This window comes from Sus scrofa, chromosome 2 (assembly GCF_000003025.6).
Source record: "Sus scrofa isolate TJ Tabasco breed Duroc chromosome 2, Sscrofa11.1, whole genome shotgun sequence".
Classification (NCBI taxonomy): Eukaryota; Metazoa; Chordata; class Mammalia; order Artiodactyla; family Suidae; genus Sus; species Sus scrofa.
In genome coordinates this window covers 10,744,601-10,769,145 of record NC_010444.4, presented here as the reverse complement: position 1 = coordinate 10,769,145, position 24,545 = coordinate 10,744,601, and the positions used below count along the sequence as shown (strand labels likewise).

General features: G+C 51.5%; 1 protein-coding gene across 7 annotated transcripts in view; it reads left to right on the top strand.

The window, feature by feature from the left end:
• CD6 (CD6 molecule) overlaps positions 1–24,545 on the top strand; it is a 45,989-nt gene that overhangs the window by 16,403 nt on the left and 5,041 nt on the right. For 4 of the 7 annotated variants that reach the window (XM_005660834.3, XM_005660833.3, XM_005660836.3 and 1 more), the window contains exons 2-8: positions 16,153–16,221; positions 17,139–17,486; positions 18,047–18,358; positions 19,098–19,400; positions 20,588–20,653; positions 23,399–23,539; positions 23,872–23,970. In XM_005660834.3, coding sequence (XP_005660891.2) covers positions 16,153–16,221; positions 17,139–17,486; positions 18,047–18,358; positions 19,098–19,400; positions 20,588–20,653; positions 23,399–23,539; positions 23,872–23,970 — 1,338 coding nt within the window. The remainder of the gene's footprint in view (positions 1–16,152; positions 16,222–17,138; positions 17,487–18,046; positions 18,359–19,097; positions 19,401–20,587; positions 20,654–23,398; positions 23,540–23,871; positions 23,971–24,545) is intronic. The other 3 variants (XM_021082962.1, XM_005660839.3, XM_021082963.1) reach the window with 2 other exon arrangements.

Genomic DNA, 24,545 nt, shown 5'->3' with positions numbered 1-24,545 from the left:
AGCTGTGGCCTGGGAACATGCATATGCCATGGCTGCTGCCATCAAAGAAAGAAAAGAGAAAAAGAAATGTCTCAGCTGGGGCCTGAGCAGCCACTGTAACCAAATACATGAACATTTCTGCAGCCAAATACATGATTTTTCACACCACGCAGAATAAAGACCAGGAGCAGCCCCATATCATCTAAGGTCAGGAATGCCACCCACAGAGTTATGAAAAACCTGGTTGCCTGGGCAGATACGTAGGGTATCTAGAGCTTCAGAACTGCAGTAAGGATTGTGCAAGGTGTTGCCAAAGGACTTTTGAGGATCAAGCCCTGTAGCAATCATTTTCTCTTTTCATCTCCCAGTGGCCCCGGGAGGTGGCTATTAACAAAGGTCCCTGGAGATATCGGAGGTTAAGAAATCCACATCCTCAGGAGCTCCTTTCACGGCTCAGGGGTTAACGAACCCGTCTAGTATCCATGAGGACACAGGTTCCATCCCTGGCCCTGCTCAGTGGGTTAACGATCTGGCGTTGCCGTGAGCTGTGGTGCAGGTCGCAGACGCGGCTCAGATCCCACGTTGCTGTGGCTGCGGTGTAGGTGGGCAGCTGCAGTTCTGATTTGATCCCTAGCCTGGAAACCTCCATATGCCGTGGGCGCTGCCCTAAAAAAGACAAAAGACAAACAAATAAAAAAATATAATAATAAAAAAATCCAGATCCTGGTATTAAGAGGAAGATATGGAATTCGAATGCATATCTGTGGGATTCCAAAGCCTACCTGCTTCCAACTCTGTCGTGCTGCCGCCAACCCTATGATTTCTCAGCTTCTCTGCTCCCCAGAACTCTAGAGTTTAGAAACAAGTCACCAGCCAGAGAAATGGACTGGGGGAGTGGGATGCAGCTGGGAGTGAGTAGCTGGGAGGGCAGTTGGCTGAGCCAAACCCTCACCCCGAAGCAGGGGGTGCTGGTTGCCAGAGACTGGGGTGCCCACCTCAAACCTCTGATGAACTTCGCAAGGGCCCATCATACTTGGCATTGACCAAGCATCCGGTCGCCTCTCTGCTTGTCCCCATTCGAAGCCCTCTTTAGGCACTGGGGGGAGAGGCACTGACCGGAGAGCTCACCCATCCCTGGGGTTTGGGGACTGGGAAAGCAGCAATATCTTCCAATATTTAAATCAGGGCTCAAGCACTTTTGCAAGGAAGGATGCAGAAGCCCCAAGGTGTCAGGCCACTGGCGGGGAGAAAGGGTCGTGTAGAGGGTGAAGTGGGGAGAAAGGGTGATGTGTGCCCCATTGACCTCTCCTCTGAGCCCACTCACCACCCCCCACCCCCCCACCCTGCCTGGAAAGGTACAAGTCCATCTCCCAGGTCGTTGGGCAAAGCTTGCCTATCCCTGCTCTCCATCACATTCTCATCCTTGAGAACTCCTACTCACCCTCTAAGGCCCCTCGCCATTGCCCCCATCAACGTTATTCCCCCCCCACACACCTCTTCTTTTCCCAGAGTGCTTTGTTCTGATTCCTAGAATGGTAATTTTACCCGATCCTAATCAACCATGAGTAATCTGGGTCTTCCAGCTTGGCTGGGGCCTGGTGAAGAGCCTGGCCGAGAGGGAGGAAGGAAGGAAAGAATGTCACCTTCCTGACTCAGGAATAAGGTAGGCAGGAACGAAAAAGGATTTGGGGCCACGTCGGAAGCATCATAGATGTGGCTTATGGAGGGGAGTGTGAGACCACCATACGGCCAGAAGCGAAGAAGTGGGCTTGAACTTAGGGAGACCAGATGTTGCATTCTGCCTTGGCCTTGTAGTAACTATGGCCTTGGACAAGTTGGCTCAATTTCTCTTCTGGAAAACTGGGACCTCAGTGGGCCCCATGGGGAGTAATAAGAAAGCAGCCGTTCTGATGCCACTTCTTCCAGGGAGCCCAAATTTATCTCCTGAATTTGAACTCATGGGTCTGGTTGGCCATGTGGTCCCTGGCTGCTACCAGCTTTCTGCTGCTGATGACACCAGGTGGCCCTGGGGAGTCAGGCTGAATATCCTCAGGGCCTTCCCAGCTTTCCCTTTGAGCCTGGATTTGGACCTGGATTTGTTTAGAGGAGCAGGTGGGCGGTGGAAGGGGAGGGGGCCCTTGGAGGGGGAGCTGACTGGTACAGATGCTGAGCCAGGGCTGGTCTCCCCTCCTCCGGGAGACATTGTGGTCCCAGCCTAAAGTCCCGCCTGCTTGGGAAGGACCATGTTTCCTTCCTAGGATGGATGCTAATGACTTCCAACAGTTTCTAGATGCTGGACATCAAGGGCGCCCTGCCCTGAAGGGGAGGAGGCCACGTCAGGAAGGTGTCAGCCTTACCCCTGAGAGCTGGGGGGATTTCACCCCTTGCCCACACTCAAGCTTCATTCACCCAGAAACTGCTGCTCCAGCCACTCTCAGAGACTTTGAACCAGAGTCACTCCTGAGACCCAGTGGTGGGTGGGGACTGGGCCCCTGGAAAATCCTGCGTGGCGGGGCAAGAGTTTCAGCTTCCACTGAAACCCAGAAACCCAGCCGGGCCCTTCTCAGAGGGCCGAGCTCTGGGGGGATTTTAGTCTTGAATTTCACATACTGGAGTTTCTAGCTTAACACACCAGGCCCTGGCCTGCCTCTGGGCCTTTGCACGTGCTGTACTCCCTACCCAGAATGCCCCTCTGCATCCTCTTGCTTGCGGAAGCTACAGGACACAGTGTAAGGAGTGGATCTGGGGAACAAACTTGGACTTGAATTCTAGCTCTGTCAATGACAAGCTCTGTGACCTTGGGCTGGTAACAATTTCTCTGAGACTCTTAGCTGGTGAAACGGTTTCGTAATAGCCCCACTTCACAGGGTTGTCATGAGGGTTCTGTACAACAACGAATATAAAACACTCAGCTCAGAGGAATTTCTCAGCCAATGTGGATCTGCCCCCTCTGCCCCAGTGAAATGTTTCTTGACCGTCGGAGGCCCAGAGGTCACTTCTCTTGCAGTAATTTCCTGAATAAGTGATAATCCAGGCAGCCCAGGGAACCCTCTGTCTGGGTTCAAATCCTGCTTCGCCTCTTATGAGCCCCATTGTTCTGGAAAGTTCTTCCACACCTCTCGGGCTCTAAATTTCCCCATTTGTACAGTGGGGATAATAATGATACCTTCCTTTGAGCATCCTCAAGGAGATAAAAGAATTTAATACTATTAAATAAAACCCATGTAAGCACTCTAGAATCATTGGCAGGGTCATTAACAGGATACAAGTTTTTTTTTTCACATAGGTTGTCAATTTTTAAACCTATTGTTTTTACTTTCACCACGCCAGTTATATATAATGCAAAATTGTACAGAAATTGTAAAATACAGAAAAACACAGAAAAAGCCTTACCCATAATGCTACCTTCATAGATAACTGTGGTAACTACCCTATTACAGAATTTTCCAGACATTTTTTTTTTAAGAGTGAAATATTGCAAACACACAGAAGAGCCCTGAGAGGGTTTCAACAACCCCTAGGCCTCCCCATCCCCCAGATTTAAGATATGTGTACCTTTTTCCTATATTTGCTCAGATCTATTTTGATAAGAAAGAAAACCATACAGATACTGTTGAAATATTTCCTTATCTCTCCCTCCCCAGAGGACTCACACTCAAAGGGGGGGGGGGCATGTGTATCCTTCTGTCCCGTGAGTTTATAATGTTATTGCATAAAAACATATCGATACCCAATAGACATGTGCCATGTACTATCCTATATATAGTATGATACTGTAAATGGCATTGTCAAGTTTGCCGAGGGAGGAACACGCAAGGCCAAGTTAATAAAGCAAAAGGGATTTATTAAGGCATCGGGGGGGGGGTGGGGGGGCATGGGCTGACTTCAAGATGGCACCAGCCCTGACTGTGAGGAGGTTCTAAGCTTATAAAGGATCTGGGGTGGGCATCTGTGGCTGGAGTTCTTGGTGGGCACTTGTGGCAGGAACAAGGAAGGAGGCGGGGAAGGGCAAGGGAGGGGTAGGGGGTGAGTCCCGTGACCGAGGGCAGTTATCCCTGTAGGAGGTTAATCTATGCAGGCAGCTGTTTTCCACAGGCCACTGTTTCTTGTTGCCCAACTCGAGCTCCCACCTTCCCTGCAAGGGTGTCCACACAGATCTCCAAGGTGAACAGCCCCATCTGGGGGTGGCGGGGTCTCTCTCCGTCCTCCTGGGAACCTGTCAGGTATCGGACCGGACATTGTTTTACAGCTTACTTTTCTCACTCAGTACACGTTTTCAAGATCTATCCAAGTGGATAGAAATAGATCTCGTTCATTCTTTTGATTAAATAACTCCGTCTGTAGATATAACACCGTCTCTTTAATTATTTCCTGCTGATGAACTGTTAGAGTACTTCCAATTTTCTTTGATTATAAACTGTGCTGCAGTAAAAAAAAAAAAAAAAAAAAAAAAAATCCCTGTCTATGTCTGCATGTGAACATACCGGGGAATATTTTTCTAAGATATTTATAGAAAGGTATCAATTTGGAGTCAAGATTTCCTCGTCTTCAGGTGTATGAGGGCTCATTGGCCTTTTTTTTTTTCTCGGCATTACATTTACAAGAATACAATTTTCCTGGGTATTTTGTTTCTAGTCTGCTTTTACCACCTGCTCCACAAAAGCATACATGTATTTGTCACAAATATACATTTGTGCTTGTTGATTCTGTAGGGACTTCTTGGCTGCTTACTGGGGCCAGGTTTTAGATTTTCACTTGATCTTGCTTCAGTCTGGTGAGGATTTTGTCCCTGTGAGGTGAGGGAGGCAGGGAAGGGATCTGCATATGAATGAGCCTGTAAAGAAATTTGCTCTGAGGCTGAGGTTTCCATAGTAAGGAGCACGCAGGTTTTCAAACCCAGGTCTGTTCAGTTCCAATCAGTGCTCCTTCTGCTGATAAATGGTTCTACCCAAACCAGATTCACGGTGCCATCCAAGACCCTCTGAATCAGAATTCTAGAGCAGGAACTTTAGAGTATCCACCTGCTGCACTCAAAGGTCTGAAGTCTTACGGGGGATCAAGAAGCTGGGACCTGCGAAAACAGCGTCTCTGGCCTGCTGGGCTCTGTTGGAGCCACATTTTTCTGTTATCCTTTGGGATTTTTTATTGAGCTGCTCATGATTCTCTATGCTTGGTGGTGTCCCATCTTACCATCTGGTGGCTGCAAAGAAGTTAGAATCTGTCATGGGAGCCTGAGCAAGCCTTGGAGCCAGGACCCCAGAAGCCTTGGCTTTTAGAGGAATTCCTGCTACCATGGCAACTGCAGTCCCCGCCTTCTCTCTAGGAACTCTGGACGCCAGGTTTATAGAGCCTGGGAAGGGAGTGGTAAGTTGTAGTGTGAGGCAGCTTTGCTAAGCTTCCTAAGAAAGACAGGGAGGCAGGAGGAAAGAAGGCAGACTTTGGGGAACTGGATTGTCCCTTTGCAGAGAAGAAAACAGAGGCCCCTTCAGAGCCATCTTTATGTCTCTAGGATGGCTAGACATACAGTCAATGGCCAGTTGCCCTCTCATGTCCACTCAAGACTGGACAGGAGAAAGCAGGTCAAAGCCTCAGGGTGGGAAATGCAGGCACAGCTGCCATGTCCCACATCCTAAGCATGTTATATACATTATCCACCTCCTGCTCATAGCAACCCGATGTGCCGTGTACTACACTCAGTGCCCCGTTAACACTGACATCTAAGAGTTCCTGTTGTGGCTCAGCAGGTTAAGAACCCAACACAGTATCAGTGAGGATGTGAGTTTGATCCTGGCCTCACTCAGTGGGTTAAGCATCCAGTATTGCAGCAAGCTATGGTTTAGGTGGCAGACGCAGCTGGAACCTGCACTGCTACGGCTATGGCATAGGCGAGCAGCTGTAGCTCCAATTCAACCCCTAGCCCAGGAATATCTATATGCCATAGGTGCAGCTGTAAAAAGATTAAAAAAAAAAACCTGGATTCTAGCAGGGCTCAGTGACTTTCTAATGTCACACAGCAAGTGATTAGCAGAGATGGGTTTGGATCACTCTTCTGTCTGTGCCCCAAAGCCCGCATTCTAAATCATGGGGAAAAAAATTTCCTGAGATGCAAGAATTTCCCCAAGTGGATGCATTGGCGCTGGGGAAGCTGTGGCCTCTCCTGCTCTCAGCCCTGCAATGTTAACCTCCCTAGTACCTGCTCCAGCCCCCGGCACGTGTACAAGTTCAGTAAACATGAATGGAATTGAATGCAGATCAGCCATAGACTCGTTTCCCAGCTCTCCGGATAATATCACTCACAAGCCCTCACTTTACTGAGCACACGAGAAGGGGGTTCGGGGTTCTAGAAATGGAACATACTCCAAAGCCGGGTGTTGCTTTAATCTGATCTCCATCTTTCACTGGAGCTTATGAATTGTTGTTGCCCTTGACCTGTCCTTGGCCTGGTGGTGGGAAGGAAGGGAATTCAGTTTGGCAGGCAGGGAGGATGTCGTGCAGGTGAACATCCTCTGTTGTGTAATATCGTGACAAAAGACAGCGAAAAACTGGATTTCTCTGCTCTGGGTGACTGAGGACCTTTGGGGTGGGGCCTCTCGAAGCCTCTGTCATCACCTCCCTCTGTCAATCATGTCCTGTCTTAGCTGGAGCTGCTATAGCAAAAGGCCATATTCTGAATGGTCAGTGTTTGTGGCTTAAGCACAAACGTTTGTTTTTTACATTTCGGGAGGCTAAGAAGTCCAGGATCAAGGGGTGAGCGAGAGTTTCCACTGTGGCTCAGCAGGTTAAGAACCTGATATAGTGTCCATGAGGATGTGGGTTCCATCAGTGGGTTAATGATCCGGAGTTGCCATAAGCTACAGCATAGGTCACAGAGGTGGCTCGGATCTGGTGTTGCAGTGGCTGTGGTGTAGGCTCCAGCTGCAACTCCTATTCAACCCCTAACCTGGGAACCTCCATATGCCGCAGGTACAGCTGTAAAAAGAAAAAAAAAAGGTGCCAGCAGATTGGGTATCTGGTAAGGGTCCTCCTTCTGGTTTGCGGATGGCCATCTTCTTGCTGTATCCTCACATCTTCGAGAGAGAGATCTTTTATCTCTTGTTTTTTGGTATATTTCTTTTGTCCCCCCCCCCCCACTGCCACCATCATGAGGGCCCACCCTCATCACCTCATCTAACTCAAATGATCTCTCAAACCCCCCCTTCCTAATTCGATCACAGTGGAGATTAGGGCTTCAACATATGAATTTTTCAGAAAACGCATTCCGTTTCTTAGCTGTATGTTGAGTTTTCTTTGTGTCCCCAAGCCCTTCCTAGGTATGATGGGAGAGAAAGAAAATAAACAAACATCCTGTGAAATAAATCCAGCAAACCTAGCACACCAAGTTGCTGGCTGGCTCTCTCTTGGGTCCCAAGGGGACAGAAGTCTGCCCAACCTTCCTGGGCTTGGAAGGTCCCGGGGGGGGGGAGCCTGGTCTCTTCCCCACTGCCACCGAAGCCGGTTATCACTGGAAGCAAGGGAGCCCCCAGGCTCCATCACCAACGGAACCCCCAGGACATCTTGGTGTGTGACACAGTAAACTCAGCCCAGGAATTCCAGCTGTGGTGCCTTAGGTTAAGGATCCAGGATTGTCTCTGTGGTGGCTCAGATTCAATCTCCAGCCCAGAACTCCCTTATGCCATAAGTGCAGCCAAAAAATACCCTAAACTCAGCCCAACTGGGGGTCACAATCTCTCCAAGTCCTTCAAAGAGAGGACACAGCTTTTCCCTCTGAGTCAAGTCCTAAGGGGCTTGTGTGAGCCAGCACGCTGCTTCTTTCCATTTTTTCTTTCTGTTTGTGTTATTGATTTCTCCCCATCGACAACCTCGAGGGGCTCTTTTAAAGAAAAATATTGACCTTGACCATAGTTCTAGCTCCTTCCTGCTTGGGGTTCCTCCCCCAAACTCCCTGGGTCTGTTAGTCATTAGCCCTTCTTTGCCAAGTGACCTGTTTCTCCTCTGGCCTCAGAATTGGGACAAGGGTGTCCTGGTGGCACCGGAGTCAGCCTGAGGGAGAGCCAGTGGGAAAGGGGCAGAGCAGCTGGTGGCTGGGCCTCCAGGCCTCATCTTGTCCCTGTTGTGGGAGCAGCGGGACAAAAGACACCTCAGGGGACATCCTGCATGCCCCCCCCCCGAATCCCGCCCTGGGGAAGGACGGCTTCCTTGTTTCTGCTCCTCTTTAGAATCAGGGGCCCTTTTGAGAATTAGTCCCCGGGGCATGAGTGCTGAGTTGCATCGCCTTTGGGAAGGGGCAGGTACCCAAGTTCAAGGCTGGCTGAGCTTTGCAGAGTCAGAAGGAATTTGGGAGACGTCCGGGGTTGTCAGAGCTCCCTGCTCCTCGCCCTTGGCCTGGTCACGGAAGCAGAAACCAGGATGTAAGTTTACAACCCAGTGGAGTAAAGTGGCTGAGACTGCGGGCTCTTGAATCAGATGGCCTAGGTTCAACTCCCAGCTCTGCCATTTTTGAGCTGTGTCCTCTTGGACAAATTCCTAAACTTTTTGTGCTTCATTTCCCCCACTTTGTGGGCTTGCTGTGAGAATTAAATCAGAGAATTCATCTAAAGTATTTTCAAAGGGCTGGGGGTGTGAAAGTCCTGAATAATTGTCAGCTGTATCACTGAGCTGTGCCGGGAGGTTTGTGGAGGGTACTTGTCATGCCTTGGGGTCTCCCCTTGCCTGTCAGAGCAATGGGCAGAATCACAATGCCCTTCCCTTATCTCCCTGCCTTTGAACTTGGGAAGCCTGAAAAGCCCAACAGGGCCCATCAGGGTGGGTTGGAAATAGAACATTTGGCGTCCATCTGGTTGTCACCCAAGTGTCCCCTTGCAAATTGGGAATGCACTGGGGCCTGTACGTGTTTTTGGATGGCTCCCCAAACCAGTGCTGCCCCCTTTGAATATCTAGGGCCGAGCCAGAGCTGGGAGGCAGGCCCTTGTGGGTTCAATTTGGCCTCGCCATCCTTGCTCAGGACATGAAAGGCTGGCCTTTCCCAAAGCTTGGGAGTCATGCAGTCCCAGGGGCCTGGTCCCACTCCCTGAAAAGGGCACAGCCCACCCCTGCCCCATCAGTGTCCCAGAGCAGCAGCTGGGCCAGCTGGGGGACCACAGCACTGGGAGTTTCTGGACCTTGGGGTACACGTGGGATGCTTAGAATCTAGTGGGACTGACAGCCACTAAACAGCTCATCAACAAAATAACTGCATAGTTGCCTGGGGCTGGGGCCGTAGAGGAAGAGCCCAGGATGTGATGAGAGGCTAGAATGCACGTGGCCTTAAACTTGGGTCCCTCTGGGTCCTGGAAGGCCTTTGGAAGCCTAAAGCCAGCCAGGTGGGGCAGGCACTGGAGGGGAGAGAACTGTGTATCCTTCCTGCATCACGTAATCTTGTGTCATGGTCTCCCTCACAGCCTTTAAAACACTTTGTCAATATTTTTTTATTTTTATTAAAACAATTTTTTTTAGGGCCACACCCTGGGCAAATGCAAGTTCCCAAGCTAGGGGTCAAACCAGAGCTGCAGCTCCAAGCCTACACCACAGCCACAGCAACACGGGATCTGAGCTGCATCTGTGACCTATGCCACAGCTCATGGCAACACTGGATCCTTAACCCACTGAGTGAGGCCAGGGATCGAACCCACATCCTCATGGACACTAGTCAGTTTTGTTACCACTGAGCCACAATGGGAATTTCTTTTGCAAATTTATTTTTATTTTGTTGTTGTTGTTGTTTTTGTCTTTTTAGGGCTGCCCCTGCGGCACATGGAGATTCCGGCGAGGGGTCGAACTGGAGCTGTTGCTGCTGGCCTACGCCACAGCCACAGCAACACTAGAGCCAAGCTGCGTCTTTGACCTACACCACAGCTCACGGCAATGCCAGATCCTTAACCCACTGAGCAAGGCTAGGGATCGAACCCACAACTTCATGGTTCCCAGTCGGATTTGTTTCTGCTGTGCCAAGACGGGAATGCCTGCAAATGTTTTTAATATGCTATATTTTCCTAACCAATTTCCAATTAGTTGTCTCCAGTGGTTTTTTTTTTTTTTTTTAATACTATTAGAAATAACATGGCAGCCAGCTTTTTATCTAATAGGCAGCATCTCAGGATGCTCCACCACACTGAGGGCCCCTGGCTTCATTATCTCGATTAATCCTCACACTAGCCAGCCACAGGGACGCTTGTTACTTCCATTTTACTGAGGGGCAGGGAGGCTCAGAGAGGCCAGTGGTTTGCTTGACTCACACAGTTAGAAAGGGGCTCAGTTGGAAAAATGAATCAACTTTTTGGATTGATTCCAAATCCAAAGGAACCGAGACCTTTATAACTATGAAGCGTGGACTCTAACCACAGCGTAGTGTGGAATTCCAGATTGTCTCCTTAGGATGGGTTCCCAGAAGTGGAATTCCTGGGTCACAGGGACCTGGTTTGTTGGGTTTTGTGCTCAAAACACTTGACAGTGGAGTTCCCGCTGTGGTTCAGCCATAAAGAACCTGACTATATCCATGAGGATGTGGGTTGCATCCCTGCCCTTGCTCGGTGGGTTAAGGATCTGGCATTGCCGTGAGCTGAGGCGTAGGTCACAGACGTGATTTGGATCTGGTGTGGCTGTGGCTGTGGCATAGGCTGGTAGCTGCAGCTCCAATTTGACCCTGAGCCTGGGAACTTCCATAAACCTCGGGTGTGGCCCTAAAAAGACAAAAACAAACAAACAAACAAACAAACAAACCCAAGAAACAAAAAACGAAAAACTTGACATTGATATTGATATTGACAAGAGATAAAGATGTGCTTCTGGCAGGTGACGAGTGCCACACTCCCCACACTGGTTCCTCTTGTGCGTCCCTCCCTTCAGGGCTCTGTAGCCTCTCCCCAGGGTACCTTCCCTCTGCACAGCATGTCTCCATCCATTGTCCGCTGGGCAAGCGTTTTTTTTGGCACTCACGAGCTCCTCGGTGCATCTGATGGAGTGGGATCCACAGGGGCTGTGAGCTGCAGCCAGTGTTTTGCTCACCCCCATATGGGTGTATAAGATGTGACCAGGCCACTGTTCCAGCAGCCCCACCGGGACCTGAAACACTCCCTGCTGCCTTGCTCTGACAACTGGGCTGGCCAGCTGGGGACTCAGCTGGGAAAACACCCCCCCCCTTTCCGTCAGTGTCTCTGTCTCATCCCTTCCTGGGTCTCTCACCTCCTGGGAGTCCCTGGAAAATGCCACAAGCCTGGTGACCCAAAAGGGGCCCAGTGTCCCGTTTTCTCAGGCTCAGGGACAGGTTTCTCTGCAGTGCTTTCATCTTTCCCATCCTCCGTATCCTTTGCTTCATCTTCCCCTGGCATCTTTCTATTGCTCCTCTGCCAACATGCTGTTGCATTCTGCTTGGGACCAGCCTAAAACTGCCACCTTCCTGGGCTGGGGGTAGCTCTCCCAGCCTCTTGCTCTCCCACCAGAAAACCCTTCCCTCCATCCCTCTGGGTCCATAACTTTCCAGAATATGGGACTCAACCCAAGATGGCTTTCTGGGCACACAGGTTAATTTCAGGTGGTAAAGGAACTGAGCAGTAAGTAACTCTGAACTCTGAAATGTTTATTTGATTTTCAATGCTCCATCGTCCTTGACGATCCTCTCAGAGCCTCTATTTGATGATGCTGTGTTGTCTTTCCTTTTTTTTTTTTTTGCTTTTTAGGCCGCACCCACGGCATATGGAAATTCCCAGGCTAGGGGTCGAATTGAGCTACAGCTGCTGGCCTGCACCACAGCCACAGCAATGCGGATCTGAGCCGCGTCTGAGACCTACACCACGGCTCATGGCAAGCTGGATCCTTAACCCCTGAGTGAGGCCAGAGATTGAGCCTTCATCCTCATGGATACTAGTCGGATTTATTTCCACCGCACCCCCTGGGAACTCCGGATGGTGCTGTGTCTTTCAACATTTCTAATTTGGCTTTATTTCTGGTATACTTATTTTTACCATTGTCTTCTATTTGGGGCAAGCAAGACAAAAAAACCTGTTGACGTTTTTATATTTTTAAATTTTTTTGCATGTCTACCTCTGTACCTAATTTTATATAGGTTCAATCATGTGTAATCATCTATACACATGAATTTTCTAAATACAGCCTTTTATCTTTTCTTTTTTTTTTTTTTTTTTGACTGCGCCTGGGGCATGTGGATTGAACCTGTGCCGCAGCAGTGACAACACGAATCCTTAACCCATGGCACCACCAGAGAACTTTTATCTTTTTATTTCATGGCTTGTTTCCTCTCTCTCCTTCTTCTCTTCTCCCACTGGCAGGACTTACCTCCAGGACCAGCAACCTGATTTGCAGAGGGCAGTGCAATGTGAAAATGCAGAACCCCTTGTTCCAAAATTATTAGACAATTTCAAGATGGAGATGGGATGAGTTCTCACTGTGGCACAACGGGTTAAGGGTCCAGCTTGTCTCTCTGGCTTTGCTGGTTCGATTCTTGGCCCACTGCTGTGGGTTAAAGGTCCAGCGTTGCCACAGTTGTGGCATAGTTCACAGATGCAGCTTGGATTTGATCTCTCGCCCAGGAACTTCCATACGCCATGGGTGCAGACAGGGAAAAAAAAAAAAAAAGATGGCGATGGGAATTTTAGGTGTTTTTGTTTGTTTTTTTGTTTGTTTGTTTTTGTTTTGCTTTTTTTAGGGCCACACCCATGGCATATGGAAGTTCCCAGGCTAGAGGTCAAATGGGAGCTATAGCTGCCGGCCACAGCCACAGCAACTCTGGATCTGAGCTGTGTCTGTGACCTATACTATAGCTCATGGCAACGCCAGGTCCTTAACCCACTGAGTGAGGCCAGGGATTGAACCCGCATCCTCATGGATACTAGTCAGATTCATTTCTGCTGAGCCACAGGGGAACTCTAAGATGGGAACTTTAAAGCAAGTCCTGGATCCTTCTAAAGTGCAGGGTTCTATGATACACAGGTCACAAAGCCCCGGAGCTGGCTCTGCTCTGTCCTCCCCTTGAAGCCCACCTTTTAAATTTACCCATGTGAGTAACCTGGGCTGCCTTCTCCCCTACTTTCCTCCATGTTCATATAATCACATGCCCATTCATAGGAGGGCTTTTTGGCATTGTTGTATCATATTACATGCTATGCATTCTTCTCCGCATTTTACTTCCCTATTCAACACAGCATGGAAATCCCTCTAAAGGGTGTAAGTCTATTTTGTTCTTTATAAAGGCTGCATAAAATGCCATGCTGTAAATGGACCCTATTTTCTGCAATTTTCCCAACAGATAGGCATTCACTCTGCTTCCAATTGTTTGCTGTCCAAAAAACTGCAATGAATGTTTTTATGTTCGGGCATCTTTGTGTTGTAAAGTGAAGGCACAGGACAGGCACTTTTCCAGTAAATTGGTTGCAGCAAAAAAAAGTAAAATTGAATTGAAAGACAAGTGTGAGGCAGGGGGCCAGGCAAAGGCAGAAACCAGGTCTGGGAAGCGCCGATTCTGCCCTGGGCCCTCCGTGGACTGAGGCCTGAATGGAAAGAGGCTGAGTTGTAGCTTCTGCTTTTGTTCCTGAGGCACAGAAGCCAAAACACAAATACCAGGCCACCTTGTTGGGATAGGGGGACAGGAAAATGCTTGTGACACAGAAAACAAACTCTGGAGTCTATCTGGTGTCAATGACCTCGAAGCTGGCGGCTCCTACTCACGCTTTCATTTAGTCAATTGATTGACAATGTGTCGGGTACCCTGGAAGACGCAGGGCTGGCCCAGCCTGTGTGTTTTCATGCATGAGAAAGGGTTTATCTGATACATAGAGAGGTGCATAGAAGTGAGCTAGAGCGGAGTCACAGCCACGGATACCCTTACGTATATATGAAAACACCTGCACACAATGGTACACACACTGTCACAACCACGCACAGCCCACAATCTCTCTCTCTCACACACAGCACACACTACAGCCAGCACCCCCATCTCCTCATCCTCCTGTCCCTCCCCCTCCAGCACACGTAGGAATAATAACAACTACGCTGGTGCACTGGGACCATGGCTGTGGGAACCCAGATTCTAAAATCATAACTTGGGGGCATCTGAATTCTTGCTCTGAATATCGCATTAGCCACAGAGTTTGTGCTCTGAATGCGGAATCATTTCGCCTTCAGGGGGTCAGGCTGGACAGCCAACCTGATTAAAGGTCGGATTATTTCTGAGTGATGGAGTGGCCCATTTGGCCGGAGAGCTGGGTCTGCAGGGGTGTGAATGTGTGTGTGTGTGTGTGTGTGTGCGTGCGCGCACGCATGTAACCTCATCCACGTGTGAGTCCATGGACTGTTGTCAGGTGAGGCCGAGAGTGTAGCAGCAGTCATGCCTGACTCTTCAGCCCCTGTATCAGTCAGACCAGCCCAGGTAGTCAAAGATAATAAATACATCTCAAAATCTTCGTGGCTTAACACTATAAAGGTTCACTTCTTACACAAAATTCGAGGGGGGTCGACATCCCCCTTCATCTTGTCATTGCATCTGGAATCCAAGGGCTCTATTTTGGCCACAACAAAGCAGAAAGGGATCTAGGAGGCTCATTACCTACCCTGGCCCAGCAATGGACACACATCCTCCTGTCTAGACATCAATGGACCCCAACCTAAGTGCAGAAGATCCCAGAAATGTGGAGGAGTTCCTTTGTGAAGATTCCAGCCACAGCTCTCCTTTTGTGCTTCTGCAAACAGGAATATCATTGCCTGGCATGGAGCTTTTTCCTTGGAGACAGTTCAGATCCTGGCTCTGCCACTTGCTAGCTCGGCGGCCTCAGGCCACGTGTCAGCCAGGGTCCCAGCAGGAAACAGGTGGCTCACTCAAAATAGGAGTTCGAAGGGGTCTGATTTAGAAAGGAGAATGCAGTAACCAGGAGCTCGGAGCAGCTGGGCTGTTACCACCCTGAATCCAAGGAAATGAGACCAGGGAGTGATGAGTGAGACCCAGAAGGAGAAAGTCAAGGAGAGGTGACCCCTTGGAGAGGACCAATGGCCTTCAGATGCAGGACGAAGCCTGCCCAAGGGGTCCTACCTGGAGGGAACCAGGGAGGTAAACACCATTATTCTCTTCCCTTCCTCCTCTTCCCCCACTGGCTGAGCCCAACAGAAGCCAAAGGAACCGGGAAGAAGCTGATGTATTCTAAACTGGTCAGCCTCCCGGGGCAAAGTGGACAGAGGTTCTGGAGGGACAAACGGGCACAATCTGGCACAGAGAATTGATTTCTATTCTTCGGGCCTCCCTATCCTAATTTCTAAAAAGTGGGTGCTAATACCCACCTCACTGTATTGTTGAAGCAAAACAGAATGATATACGCAACCCCCTGGCATATTATCGGCCCTTGGCACATGCTAATTTCTCAGTGCCTGAAAGGACTTCACAGGTCCGTGCTTCTCCGCTCAGGATGTGCCAATTTCCCTCAAATCTAGTATGAATGTCTCAAACAAATTTTCCAAACAGAATTTTTTTTTTTGGCTAATAATAACTTCTTCTATACATGACATATTTTACAAGTATTGCCTCCTTTTAGCCTCATGATACTTTCCTAAGTGTTATTGCCAACAATTGGAACTCTGGCCAGGAGCAGTTAGTAACCTACCCACGGTCACTCAGCCAGTAAGCGGGGCTGGCTCCAAAGCCACAGTCATTCCTCTGTGCTCTCCTCTGATCTCTGAGGATGCGTGCACAATGAGTAGGCAAAGTGGAGGATGGTGCAAGTCCAAAGCTTGAGAACATCCCCACCCTGAAGGGAGGTGGGTACATTCAAAGTCGAGGACCATGTCTTACCAGAGGCCCCATTCAGGCACGACAGGCTGTAGAAAGACCTACCTGGAGTTCCTCTTGTGGCTCAGCAGTAACGAACCCGACTTGTATCCACGAGGACCCAGGTTTGATCCCTGGCCTTGCTCTGTGGGTTAAGGTTCTAGCATTGCTGTGAGCTATGGGGTAGGCTGGCAGATACAGCTCTGATTGGGCTCCCAGTGTGGGAACTTCCATGTGCTGCAGGTGCAGCCCTAAAAAGACAAAAAAAGAAAGAGAAAAAAGAAGAAAGTGTCCCCTGTCTTTCAAGGCGCCTCTGTGCCCTCCATGCCTAAGCTCACTCACCCACCATGGCTGTTGCTGGTTAATTTCAGGTCTCCCATCTCCAGCCCCATCTGGCCAGCCCAACACCACCAGTGCAGAGAGCCAGTCCTTGGATCCAGGTGAGAAAACAATCTTACTGGGGTCATGGTCAGCTTTCTGAGCCCAAGGGTGTGGTTTCCCGGGGTGATGGGAAAGGGGAAACGGGTTCGTCTGGTACCATGGAGGCTCCCTAACTTTAGACAACACTTCTTCCTGACCCAATGCCTGAAGCTCACCTCTCTAGATTCACTTTGAGATCTCCCTTTACCATCTTTGAGAGGCCATTGATAAAAATCACGGGCAAGGTGTTAACAGCGAGCATCTTAAGGGGATTTGTCGAGAACAGGCTGAAGAACTCTTAGTAGGGGTGGTTGGGTTCCACCAGGTGGGTCCTTGATTAACTCAACATATATTTAAGGACCTACTCTGTGCAAAGTTGTCTGCAGCCCTGGACAAAAATAGGAGGTAGTTCCCCAAGGAGGACCTTCTGGGGAAGAGGAGCCACCACCCACTGAAGCAGCTCGTCTTCAACTCCATCGCCAACCCCATGTCCACCCTCCAGGTCTCCAAGGTCACGAGGACTGCCTCTATGGTAGACCCCTCAGAATAGCAGAGGGGCCTGGGAGGGGAAGCATGGCACCCACAGTACCATGGAGAGCCTCTGAACCCAGGACTCTGCCCTTCTATCACACAAGGGTGCCCTTGAAGACAGAGTCAAGAGAGAAGGGTTTGTGGGAACCAGGCCCTCCAGACCTAACCCATCCCAACCCTTGGTCATCTTCCGCCCTACTGCCCCTGACTCTAAGGAGGACCAAAGGGTCAAGGCAAGAGCCAGCCCCGTTTCGCAGACTGGAAGGCTGAGGCCTAGAGCTGGTAGGATGTGTTCAAGGCCACGCAACAGATTAGTGGTGGAGCCCTTGGCAGCTTTCTGCTCTCACCAGCGTCCCCGGGCTCGGGAGAAACTGAACCCGCTCAGCTGCTGTCTGGCCACTTTCAGGGGAAGTGCTCCAGGTCCGCCTGGTGAATGGGAGCAGCAGGTGCAACGGGACGGTGGAGGTCCGGCTCGGGCTGTCCTGGAAGCCAGCATGCGGGGCACTCTGGAACATCTACGCATCCAGGGCGGTGTGCCGCTGGCTGGGCTGTGGCGAGTCAGAGCTGCTGGAAGAACCCATCCCGCCAACCCCGGAGCTGACGCCCAGTCCAGCCACGGGGAACACCAGCTGGGCCCCCAATGTCACGAGGGCCCTGGCGCCCACGATCCGATGCAGCAGCCCTGAGTGGCAGCTCTGCGAGGTGGTGGAGCATCACTGCAGCAACGAAGGGCTGGTCCAGGTCACTTGTGCAGGTACGAAGGGACCAATTCCCACCCTCGGCCCGGCCCCTATCTTTCCAAGCCTTTAGCCACTGCCCCTCCCTCCAGTCCCCAACCTTGGCACTGTACCCAAGCCTCACCCTCCAGATGTCCACCACCACCACCGGAGGGCTGCAGCGCTGTGTACCCCGGGTACACAAATAGGCCAGGTTCCCACGGTCCCTTAGCACCCCTGCTGCCCAGCACCTAGACCTGCCCTTCAAGCCCCGCCCACCAGGTCTGTGGCTCCGCCTACCCAGTCCCACCTACCAGTTCCCTAGCCCCTCTCACCTGCTCCACAGCCCAGCCAGGCAGGTATCCAGCTCCGCCCCTGGGTCCCTAGTCCTGTCTGATCCTCACCTCCACCCCCCGCCCCCTAAGTCCCCACCCTTGACCTGCAGCGTTTCTCAATCTTGCCCCCTGGGTCACCAGCTCCTCTCACTGGGTCCTTGGTGCCAGGCACAACTCCTGCCCGGTCCCAACAATCCTCCCACCCCCTTCCTTCCGCTCCCTCTTTCCTCCCTTCCTCAAAACCCTTCTCCTCCCAACCCCAGAAAGCCGAGATTTGAAGTTGGTGGGCGGTGGCAGCCCATGCGAGGGCCGCGTGGAGATGCTGGAGCACGGCCAGTGGGGTTCTGTGTGTGATGACACGTGGGACCTGGAGGATGCCCATGTGGTGTGCCAGCAACTGAGCTGCGGCTGGGCAGTGCAAGCCCTACCAGGTTTGCACTTCCCCCCTGGCCAAGGACGCATCCACCGAGACCAAGTCAACTGCTCCGGGTCGGAGAACTACCTGTGGGACTGCCCAGGACTGCCAGGAAACGGCTACTGTGGCCACAAGGAGGATGCTGGCGTGGTGTGCTCAGGTACATGGGTGGATGCTGAACCATGGTTCTCCAACTCTTCCTGTGGGCCTGCTGGGCGCCTGCAGTTAGGGCTGGAGACATGGTCCCTTACTGGTGGGAGGTCATTGTCCAAGAGGGGAGGGGAGACCCAGACAAATGTCATCCAGGAGGGAGAGTGGCAAATGCCTTGAGAAAGGAAGCTGGGTGGAGTTAAGAGGCAGCAGACAATCTAGAGCTTGGAGGAGTCAGCCTGCCCACCTCCTGGAGTAGGTGACCTTAGACGTGAGGTGCTTCCGGATTGGAAGGTGGTCCCCTGGTTCTGTCTGAGCAGCAAGGGGAAATGGAGGCAGGGAGGCCCTGAGGAGGCTGTCAGCTGTTCCAGATGAGGACAGGAAGTTCTAGTCCAGCCAGGGTGTCTCTTCATGTGCCCGAGAATGGAGAAGGAGGCGGGTCTTGTCCAACAGACATTCTGCTTCAGTGGGTCTAAGGCAGGGCTTGGAATCCTGTGCTTCTAGCAAAATCCCAGGTGGTAACTGAAGCTGCTGGTCCGAGGACCACACTTTGAGCAGCAAGGATGTAGGATACAGTACCAGGGTCGGCCAGAGCTGATGGGGCAGATGGGAGGGGGATTCAGAGGCAGAAGGGAGGGGACATAGATCTAGAGACTGAAGGGCTCTGGGGAAAAGTTTGCATTCATGGGTGGGGGTGGGTAGGGCTTTCCTCCCAAAGGCTCCTGACCTGACTCTGCCCTCCCCCGCAGAGCACCAGTCCTGGCGCCTGACCGGGGGCACTGATCCCTGCGAGGGGCAGGTGGAGGTATACTACCGAGGGGTCTGGAACACAGTGTGTGACAGCTCGTGGTACGAACCGGAGGCCAAGGTGCTCTGCCAGGACTTGGGCTGTGGGACAGTGGCCCGGAGGCCCAAGGGGCCGCCCCATTCCCTGTCCGGCAAGATGTACTACTCATGCGAGGGAGGGGAGGCCGCCCTCTCCGAATGCTTCTGGCGCTTCAACAACTCCAACCTCTGCAGAGAATCACGGGCAGCCAGGGTCCTCTGCTCAGGTACCCTACGTCCTCCCCACCCCACGCCCCCACCCCCAGATCTGGACCAGGAACTCCATCTGTATCCACAGCCTCAGAACTTGTAACCCAAGCTGCAGCTTAGGCTAGATCAGGAATGACAAATACCGGCATCAAAGTGGACCACCGCCCTCCCCGTGCCCAGGCAGACCTTACTAATTCATCAGAGCATTCTTTTCCCCAGACCCTTGACTCAGCCCCAGAATCATGAATCAACTCTTTTTTTAAAGGCATTCTTACATGCACAGCAGTGTTGTCTATTGACTGGAATTGGCTCAGGAGATGAAATCAATTTGCCATCCCAGCGCTCTTGAGCATCATACAAAATAACACGAAGAGACACCAATAGTATTAGCGACAGCATCTGGAGCCCCAATCAGGTGCCACGCATTGCTGAACAGTTGGCAGGTATTTCAGCTGAGGCTCCTATCTGCTCTATGAGTTGGGTTTCACAAAGTCTCTGATGGCACTGATTGTAGGTCACAGCATTATCATTATTTTATGTGCCAGAAAGGACAAAACTGCTGCCAAAATCAACTCTGGACATGTCAGCAGTTGTAATGATTGATCTCATGACCCCAACTTCAGAGGGGCTCCATTGCAAAAACCAGGAGCATTAGACCTGCACAAACACAGTGTTAGCGTCTCTTACGCAGTTCAGCCACCAGGCTATACCTTCCAGCTCTGCTGATTACCAGCTGGGAGGCTTCTGTCTCACAAATACGTGGATGATGATATGGGCACCTCATAGGGGAGCTAGGAAGTCAGATGATACCCACCAAGGGACCATGTAAGCCCCATCCTTTACTGGTCAAATGATCATGACAAAGAGACTGTCAGCCTCCCAAGTGTGAAGGACAAACCCAAGACTGAATGGAAAACGGAAAGAATTGTAGTCTATAGCAGACTCTGCAGAAGGAAGGGCTAATTCTGTTATCAGCCCTTGAATTTAACCAAAGAAACTTCCCTGCATTTCATCCATGAGATCCTCCTTAAGTGGGTGTGGGAAAGGCAGGTATCCTTAGCCAGGCGCCCCCAGCCCCTTTCCCGTAGGGACACGCCCCCAGTTCCAGGCCATTTGTCTGTCTTGTCCAGCGTCTGGCACCAGGCCTGGTCACCGCAGGGGCTTGGGCCTGTGTGCTGAGCGAATGAGCAGTGCTTTCTGACAGGTGCCTGGAGTCTGCTCAATCTGTCCACTTCTGAAGCCCCTGCAAGGGATCGGCTGGTCACTGTGGGTAAGTGTCAGCAGGGATGCCGTCTCTTCGAGGTTCAGGCTCATGCGCGCATGTGTGTGTGCGTGTGTGTCTGTGTGTGTCTGTGTGTGTGTGTGAGTGAGAAGGTATGTGAGTGTGAGAGTATGCGAGAATGAGCATGTGAGTGTTGTGTGTGTGAGAGTGTATGTGTGTGAATGAGAGTGTGTGTGAGCCAGTATGTGAGTGCGTGAGTGGTGTGTGTGTGTGAGTGAGTGTGCACGCGCATGTGTGAGTGTTGAGTGTGTGAGAGACTGTGTATGAGTGAGTGCACGTGTGTGTGAATGTGTGTGTGTGTGTATGCCGCGTGCACATGCACATGTGAGGGAGAGGGTCTGATGGTCTGCCCCCCATCCGCCACCTCCAGGCAATGGCCTTGCCTCCCCCGCTGCTCCCCGGACTCTGGGCACTTTGTGCTCCTCTCACCTCCCCCGCCTCTATCACTGCAGCTCCGCAGCTCCCTGAGTCCTGATATTTCGTGGACAGGAGTCCTCTTGCCCATCTCCTTGAGCCCCCGTCGGGCAGAGGAGGGAGCTGGAGAGATCCAGAGCTGGTCTGACGCCAGCCAGGTCGGGGGGATGCCGAGGGTCAAAGCCAGAGTGTTTAGAAGGTTCCAGGCACTGGCCCTGCACTTTATAGTTATTCTTTCTCGCCCCTGGAATCCTCCCGGCAGCCCCATGGGGGCGGTCTTCTCAGAACCCCTCCAGAGAGGAAGAAGCTCGGGCTCAGAGGGTGAAGTGACAGCCAGTGTTGGCTGGAATTTGCACCCAAGGCTCTGAACACTAGACCCAAGTTGGTCTGTCCGCCAGCTGTGTGTTGCTTGGCCATCTTAGGGGCTAACTCCTGGGGCCCAATCCCCAGCTGTGCCTATGCTAGCTGTGCAACGTTGGGGCAATTTTTAACCTCTCTGAGCCTCAGATCCCTTGACTATAATAATCATTGTACTTCTCTCTAGCATATGTTATGAGTCTCCAGTGAATTAATTTTTTATTTATAAAGCATTTATAACAGGGTTTAACATATGGTTAAAAACTGTCTGGGCATTAGAGGTGGTGTTTTTGTTTTTTGGTGTTTTTTTTTTTTTTTTTGCCACACTGGGGCATATGGCAATTACCAGGCTAGGGATTAATTATTATTATTATTTTTTGGCATGTGGAAGTTCTCAGGCTAGGGGTCAAATTGGAGCTGTAAGCTGCCAGCCTACACCACAGCCACAGCCATGTGGGATCTGAGCATGTCTGCAACCAACACCATAGCTCACGGCAATGCCAGATCCTTAACCCACTGAACAAGGCCAGGAATCAAACCCGCATCCTCATGGATACTAGTCAGATTCATTTTCCATTGTGTCACAATGGGGACTCCCAGGCTAGGGATTAAATGCAAGCAGCAGTTGTGACCTATGCCACAGCTGCAGCAACACCAGGTCCTTAACCCACTGTGCCACAGGGGGAACTCCCTGAGCATTAATTATTCTTATTTATTGATTATTTAGTCCTGGCCTGGAGCCCCTTGGCAGCAGTGGCCCAGACTCACAGGCTGTAACCTCCCTCACCTCCTGGTTCCCTCTGTGAGACCCTCTCCAGAGGAAACAGAGAAGCACCAAGTCCTGCCAGAGAACCCGGCAGTGGATGAGGGCATGGAGAGGAAAGGAAATGCTGGGGACAGTGCAGGCTGTAGCCACTCTCAGAATTGCAAAGAGAGACTCCACCTCCAAGGACTGCACTCCAGCCCTTGGTCCAGCAGCCCCTCCCACAGCCCACATTCTCTGGTCTCCCCTTGCCCCTCACAGCCCAGCGTCTCCCTTGCACCTGCTTCCTGCTGCTAAATCCAGTTCCTATCCCAGCCCACACCGGCCCATTTGCAAACAGAAAGGGGGAGGGGAGAAGATGAGTACGGCAGGGAGGGGGTTATCTCCTAGGGGAGCAGACCCTGCCTCAGTCCTGTGATGCTGTCATCACCCTTCATCCAGCCCTGTGCTCCACATACTCCAGGCCTTCAGCACTGAGATGGTTCATGTCTCTGGGATGATGGGGTTCCAAGCACCCGCCTCATGGCAGCCTCCATCCATTCTCTGCCTAGGGGTCTCTCAAGTGGGGGTGGGGCCAAGAGGGAGGGGAAGACAAGAAGTCAGGCCAGGGCTGCAGCATGGAATCATGGCCCGCATCCCTGCCCTCGGGGGGTGCATGTCTGGTAGGAAGGATTCCTCTGGGGGCACAGAAAGAAGGTGCAGCTCTCCTGAAGCTGTTCCCTGCCAGCGGAGCCTCAGAGCCACCTTCTTCGGAAATCCTGCCTTGGTCTTCCCCATGGCGAATCAGACATCCCTCGTAGCAGGGCTCCACACCTGTCTATACCTTCATCTCGCAGAACTGGATTGAGTCAGCTTGTTGATTTTCCCACTCAATAGGGACCCTCAAGTCCGTGGATGCTGCTGTCCTCTTTGTCTCCCAAGAGTCTAATGCCTGGTACATCAAGGGCGCTCAGTAGTCGTTGAGCAGAGAAAGGTCCCTGTGGACTAGGAAGTTTCATTCAGTCAATTATTCATTAATTCCATATGCATTTCTCAGGCACCTACTATATACTGGGCAGATGGGAAATTTTGAGAAAAAGAAGGGAGAAGAAAGATCAGTCCACAAGGGAAGTGGGTCAGATGCAGAGGAGAAGGAGAGAGGAGAAGGGCAAGGAGAAGTCCATTCCTCTTTCTCCCTGACTCGGGCTTCTTGCTTCCAGAGCCTTCTGTGATGGTGAAAATAAAGGACTGGACCTCTCGAGAAATAATGCTCCTCATCTCCTGCATCATTCTGGGAATTCTCCTCCTTGTCTCATTCATTTTCATAGCCTTAATCCTCTTGAGAATTAAAGGAAAATATGGTAGGTACAGAATCCTGGGAGTCAAAGCAGGCCAGAGGTGTGGTCCTCCCAGCGCGGGGGGAGGGACGGGACGTGAGCTGTGGGAGACCCCAGCAGGAGTGGCAGTGATCCAGCCATGACCATCCAACCCTGGCCCCAAGAAGCACCTCCCGATGGGAGGGATTTTCCCAGCATGCCTAGCAGAAGCGGTCCACAGGAGGACCACTTCTGTGTGTGTTTGTGTGTTTGGGGCCGGGGGAGGTGAGAAGGGAGGTGTCTCCATGAGAATAGAACTAGGAAGACTGGGAGGGGGCAAAAAATGACCTGTAGACTCTCTCCCTGCCCTCCCTCAGCCCTCCCCCCTATGGTGAACCACCAGAGCCTTCCCACCACCACCCCGGCAGGGATGGAAAGCTGTCAAGAGGTCCCTATTACCATCGCCAAAGAAGAAGGTAGGATGTCAGCCACCCTGCGGGAGGGGAGGGCTGGGAAGGACCAGAAGGGGATACTTTCTTGACAGTCCGTGCTGCTTAGGTCAAAGCAGTGCTCCGGCGGGAGATGAGACCTCTGCCAGCCCTCTAATGGTTGCAAGGCCTTGAGCAGGTCCAGCCTCAGTCTGGGCCTCGATGGGGAGATGACCTTCCAGGGCAGTCGTTCTAGAACTCTAGGCTTTCAAATTCTGGACCAAACTAGGCCCTTGGGCATTTTGGACCTTGGTTCTCAAAGGAAAGTTCTGCTCTGCTGACCAGCCAGTTGGTTTATGACATTTTCGTCTCTTCCAACGTCCTGCCCAACCCACCTCCCTGCAGAGCCCGATGAGGATTTTCCTGGAACGTGGAGTTCCTGTTGTGGCTCAGGGGGTTAAGAACCTGACATGGTGTCTGTGAGGATGCAGGTTCAATCCCTGGCCTCACTCAGTGGGTTAAGGATCTGGCGTTGCTGTGAGCTGCACATAGGTCACAGATGTGGCTCAAATCTGGCATTGCTGTGGCTGTGGTGCAGGCTAGCAGCTGCAGCTCCGATTTGA